Source organism: Nannospalax galili, unplaced genomic scaffold (genome assembly GCF_000622305.1).
Source record: "Nannospalax galili isolate Female #2095 unplaced genomic scaffold, S.galili_v1.0 scaffold137, whole genome shotgun sequence".
In the NCBI taxonomy this organism is placed as follows: Eukaryota; Metazoa; Chordata; class Mammalia; order Rodentia; family Spalacidae; genus Nannospalax; species Nannospalax galili.
In genome coordinates, this window is record NW_008340203.1 from 1,670,195 (window position 1) to 1,676,194 (window position 6,000).

Genomic DNA, 6,000 nt, shown 5'->3' on the forward strand with positions numbered 1-6,000 from the left:
GCTGGCAACAATCTGTAACTCCAGCTCCAGGGGAATCGAACACCCTTTTCTGACCTTTGTGGGCATTGTGCAATGCAAGTGACCTTACATATATGCAGGCAATACACTCATACACATAAAATAAAAATAATAAATAAAATATTAAAATAAATAGATAAAAATGCTTAAAAAGGGGGAAAAGATGAAAATGGCCCTCAGAATTGAGATAATTTTAGGGATTTGTTTTCCTTTCAAAGTACTGGGACCTGAGCCCAAGGCCTTGTGCACTCCAGTCAAGTGTTCTTCTGTTGAGCTACCTCCCTAGCTTGACTTTATGTCATAAGTAAGCAAACTGGCTCCTCTATAGACCTTAGCATCAGTGTCTCACTGCCCTATGAATGAATGCTAATTCACTTTTTCAAATGCATATTTGGACAAAAATGTCTGACTTCATTTACTGTGACGCCACATACTTTTAGTATTACACTCAAAATTTGACTTATGAGCCCAACGCCCTACCCCATGAATCCCAAAGCAGTGTTTAGGGAGGGGTAGATCTTGAGATTGCTCAGGTATAAAAGGCAGCAGGGTAGAGGAAACAGGTTATAGTCTTCTTAGATTCTATCACCTTCCTTCCTGAAATGAGCTCTTTTTAAGGGCAGAGATCTTTTAATCAGCCAGTCAGTAAATCATTCCAGTCTTAGCCCCAGCACTAGCTGGCTAGGTAAGCTCTGCAGAGACACTGTTCTTGGGGTTTAGATAGTTAGATTCTATCAGTAGAGGGGGAGCTGAGGTTCTAGCAGCTGTTCATGGCTCACACCCAACTTTCCATGCTGCCCTTCTGTGCAGTGGGATGATGATGATGCAGTGTGTGTTGTAGACATGTATGTGCACATGCATGCACCCATGCTCGCACATGCAGAGGCCGGAGGAAGACACTGGGGGTCATCCTCTATTGCCATCTACCTAATTCCTTTGAGTCAGGGTCTCAAAGACAGAACCCAAAGCTCTCCATTTCAGTTAGATTGAATAGCCAGTAAACTCTGGGGATCTTCCTGGATCCACCGCCCCCCCCCCCCAAGAATGGGGCTACAGGCACAGGCAACCATGCCTAGCCTTCATATGGGTGCTGGGGATCTGGACTCAGGTCCTCGTGTTTGCACAGCAAGTGCTCTTACCCACTGAGCTGTCTTTTCAGCCATTCTACCACTTTTCATTCTTTTGTTTTTTAAAGTCAAGTTGGGCTCATGTACTCCATGACTGGCCTCGAATTCAGCATATAGCCAAGGATGACCTTAAACTGATTCCCTGCCTCCACCTCCTAATTCCTGGGATATAGGTGTGTGCTGCCATGTCCAGTTATGTAGTGCTAGGGATCAAGCCTAAGGTGTTAATGCATGCTAGGCACTCAACCAACTTGACTACACCCTAACCCTATGCATGTTTTTGTTTTGTTTTGTTTAATCTTGGACTGTTTAAAGTATAGAATTCCAGTCAGGCCAGTCAGGTGTGGTGGCACACACCTTTAACCCCAGCACTCAGGAGGCAGAGGCAGGCCAATATCTATGAGTTCAAGGCTAGCCTGGTCTACATAGCGAGTTCCAGACCAGCTGGGGCTACAGGAGACCCTGTCTCAAAAAAAGACCAAAAAGTAATAATAATAAAAATAAAAGTATAGAATTCCTCTTCTGGAACAGGTTCCAGGTAGGGCAAGATGAGGTTGTATTCTTTCTTTTTTTGGGGGGGTCTTTTTGAGATAGGGTCTCCCTGTAGCCCCAGCTGGCCTGGAACTTGCTATGTAGACCAGGCTGGCCTCGAACTCACAGAGATCTGCCTGCCTCTGCCTTCCGAGTGCTGGGATTAAAGGCATGTGCCACCACACCCGGCAAGGTTGTATTCTTTACCCTAAAGATACATGATGTGTGCACTGGCCCCTATTCTAAGACCCTTCCCTACTGACTCCTTTGAAAGGCCTGGGATCTACAGTCTGGGCCTCTGGGTCCCAGTTCTCAGTGGTACACAAACCAGAAATATGACCACAGGGACAGTACTGAGCAGCTCAGCTGTGATACCCAGCATTTGGGGCTGCCTGGTAGTCGCCAGGCAGACCAGGGACTCCGTCAGGCTTCCCACAGTGTCTCAGTCTGTTTGTACTCTGCCTTCTCCCCTTGTTCTCCAGTGAAGGTGAGAGATTTCGAGTCGGCTGTGAACAACTTTGAGAAGGCCCTAGAGAGAGCCAAGCTGGTTCACAACAACGAGGCGCAGCAGGCCATCATCAGCGTGAGCCTTTGTCACTGTGCTTGGGGGTAGGGAGTGGGAGCAGGTAGTCAGGCCCTCAGCCCCCTCGGTTCTCCACAGTTACTTATTACCCATCTGTCACAGGACACACACATGGGCAGGGCACTGGCTTTGACATGTTTGCCACTGCCATCCATTTGAACAGTAGTCAATTCATATGGTTTTATTTGAAACAAAAAACAAAACCGAAACATTTACAAAACATGTCCATCTCTACAATGTTTTATGCACCCTGACAGCTCCTACTGGCCTCTTATTTATGTATTTACTATTATTTATTTATTTATATTTATTTTATATATATGAGTATATTGTCTGCTTGTAGGTAAGTGTACTTGTGTTGTGCGATGCCAGAGGAGGACAGAAGAGGGTGTCAGATCCCCTGGAACTGGAGTTATGGACAGTTGTTAGCTGCCATGTGGGGGCTGGGATTCGAACTGGGGTCTTCTGCAAGAGCAGCCAATGCTTTTAACCACTGAGCCATCTCTCCAGCCCCATTATTTATCTATTTCTTTGATGTGGAATCTCTTTTTATTGCCCATGCTACCCATCACCCTCCACCTCAGCTTCCAGGGTAACTGGGACTGTATGCACAGGCTATTGCACCACACCTGGCTTTCCATTGTCCTTTGTTTGACATTTTTCGTGTATGTGTGGTGTGTGTGGAGTGTGTGTGTGTGTGTGGTGTATGCATGTTTTGCATGTATGTGGACAGGTGTGTGGACGTGCACATGCATGTGGAGGCTCGAGGTAGATGTTAGGTGTCATCATCACTCTTCACCTTATTCACTGAGGCAGAGTCTCATTCAAACCTTGAGTTTGCTGTTATCTAAGAGACCTTCTCTCAGAGACCGGTGTAGAGAAGCAAGAGAAAGGAAACCACACTGCCTCCTCCAGGGACAACAAGAGACAGTGTGATTTTCTTTCTCTTGCTTCTACACTGGTCTCTGAGAGAAGGTTCCTTGGGGCTGGGAAGGTCTTCCTTCCTGTGGGGTTCTCCAGCCTTCCAGCTAGGAGGCTCCCGCCCTGCCCCTTATATTCTAGCTCCAGCTAAAGCTAGCCTTCAGCCTTTTCCTGAACAGCCTCTCTTATGCCTACAAGCAAAGGCTTTTATTTTTGTCTAGAGTGTTCCAAGCCCTCCCAGCCTCACCACCTCCACAAGTCTCTCAGTCAACCCTTAGGTTTCAGCTTCAAGATCTCATCTCTGAGGAGGCCTTCTCTGACCCCTCAATCTGGCTGGGCTGACATCTGTCCTGGCTGCTTCCATCCCCATATGTCCTAGTGAAAGTCCTCATCACCTTATTGAAATTGCCTGGCTCTGCACATAGGCAGCTGCTTGGCACATTCCACTGTTTAGGTTAAAGTGAACTGAAAGTAAATTTAAAGTTCAGATTCTTCTAACTGTATTTCAAGTGCCCAGTAGCCACATGTGGTCTGTTGGCACCACATTGTACATGTCTAGAATATGCCCATTGTCATGGAAATTCCTGTTGGGCAATGCTGGGCTAGCCTGGAAGTGTCAAGGGGCAGAGTCCAGGAGGTGCCCTGGGCTCACCCAGCCCATCCCAGCCTGTTCCCAGAGCCACTACTCCAGGTAGATGCAGGGCGTCAGCCAAGTGGGATGCTGACCACCTCAGGAATCCCCAGATAGCCACCCACTACCCACCAGATAGCTGTCCTCAAGCCCCTCACATGGTGAACTTCTGAAGGCAGGCAGGCCTAGGGTAGACCCCAGTAAACATCTGCTGGAGTGGATGTCAGTGGGGTCCCTATCCTCAGAAGCAGGCCTCTAGCTGACAGGCCAGAGTGCATAACTCAGCAACACTGGCACGGCCTCAGGGACCAGAGTGGAGATGCATGCAACAGGAGCTTAGGAAGGGTACAGGGCACCTGGGAAGTCACACCCTGAGGATGCACCTAGGAGACAGGCCTCGTGCGGGCTCTGAAGGACAAGCATGCAGGATTGACTGGGTCTAGCGGGGCCCTGTGGGGCCTGGACTGGAAGGGCAGGAGATGCCAAAGAAGCAACTTCTTGGGAGGCAAGTTTGTGATGAGTTTGGGAGGATGGTGGTAAGACTTCTCTGTTGCAGTGGGAAAATCCCTCCCAAGAGGCCCCAGTGAGTGGCAGGTTAGCCTCTGCTTCCACACTTCTCAGGGCTTGCCCCACTGCTGCCCGGTTCCTGTTGTGGAGGGCTAGTTCCTGTGATACACTCCTCACTCTGCCTCTGTCCTGGCTGGGGAGAATACCATTCGTCGTTCCAGCCTTCTGTGTCCTCTGTGATTCTCACACAGGGTCTCTCGTACATCACTGTCTCCCATGTGACCACCCAACAGAAAGCTTGGCCTTTCAGTATAGCAAGATTTTCTAGAGCACAGTGTTGGGTGGCTGAATCCAAGGGTGGCTGGCTGTGGTCCTGAACCTTGAGAAGCATGGTGTCCTCAGGAAGATTGAGACAAAAGCACAAGCCTGGTTTGTGAGCAACAGCATAAGGGACCAGGGAGATTCAGAGTGAGAGTCCTGGTCTCCTGAGAGGCAGAGATGGAGGCTGTCCCAGAGTTGGAGGTCACCCTGAAGGCTGGGCAATGATTTCATGAGTTGACAGGCAGAGACAGGATGCTATTGGCACTCAGTGGTCCCTTGTCGGACCAGGTCCATGATGCCTCACCCTCCTGGATTGGCATCTTTCAGCAGGAAGGCTAACAGTACTGACCCTAGAACCATGCTGCAGAAGGGTAATCGGACCCTCCAGCCACTTAATACATGTGTCCAAAAGCTGCAGGTGCAGCGCCCAGTGCTAGCTTCTGAGACAGCTATGACAGAGGTGGAACCTGACTTCAAGATCACACAGAGAGTAGGGTGTGGTAGTATGAACATGTAATTCCGGCTGAGGCACGAAGATTGTGAGATGCAAAAGGATCATGAGTTTGAGGCCAGCCTGGACAACATAGACCCTGTTTCTAAACCAACCAACTTGGTATGGCAGCACATGCCTGTCATCCCAGCACATGGAAGGTAAAGGCAGGAGGATCAGGAGTTCAAGGCCAGCCTTGACCACCTGGGCTACATGAGGCCCTGATTTAAAAACAACAAAACAAAAAACAGCCAGTCAACAAACAGAAAGCAGTGTACACAGGCCAGGTGCAGTGGTGCAAATATGTAAGTACTACAGAATGAGGCAAGAGAATCTCTTGAGCCCAGGAGTTTAAGGTCAGCTTGGGAAACATAAGGAGACCATGTCTCAAAGTAAATAAATAAAAGTGCAGAGCTGAGCTCCAGAACCCTTATGAATTGGACTGGAGTTGAGAGCCCCTTTGGAAGACAGAGCAGGCCTTGGCACATCCCTTTGGCTTGCTGCCTTTCTATGCTTTCAGGGGTATTCTGTGAAGCAAGAGTAGCTGAGCCCAGTGTGGAGGTGCACAGCTGTAATCCCAGAATGCAGGGAGGCTGAGACAGCTTAGTGAGCCCCTGTCTCAAAGCGGGGAAAAAGAAAGAGTAGGGACTGAAGAGATGGCTCAGCAGTTAAGCACTGGCTGCTCTTGCAAAGGATCCCTTTTTGGTTCCCCACATGGCAGCTAATAACTGTAACTCCAGTTCCAGAGTATCCAATGTCCTCTTCTGGCCTCTGCAGGCAATGTACACATGTAGTGTACTTACATACATGCAGGCAAAACACTCACACACATAAAAATAAATGCCTTAATTTTTTTTTTTTTTTTTTTTTT

General features: G+C 48.6%; 1 protein-coding gene across 8 annotated transcripts in view; it reads left to right on the forward strand.

Annotated features, from left to right (window-relative positions):
* Positions 1 to 6,000, forward strand: part of Ttc25 (tetratricopeptide repeat domain 25) — a 34,711-nt gene that overhangs the window by 24,753 nt on the left and 3,958 nt on the right. For 5 of the 8 annotated variants that reach the window (XM_008835269.3, XM_029564574.1, XM_029564573.1 and 2 more), the window contains exon 10: positions 2,159 to 2,259. The exons of 1 other annotated variant lie outside the window; for it this stretch is intronic. In XM_008835269.3, the coding sequence (XP_008833491.1) occupies positions 2,159 to 2,259 (101 nt within the window). The remainder of the gene's footprint in view (positions 1 to 2,158; positions 2,260 to 6,000) is intronic. 2 more of the 8 variants (XR_003849851.1, XR_003849850.1) reach the window with 1 other exon arrangement.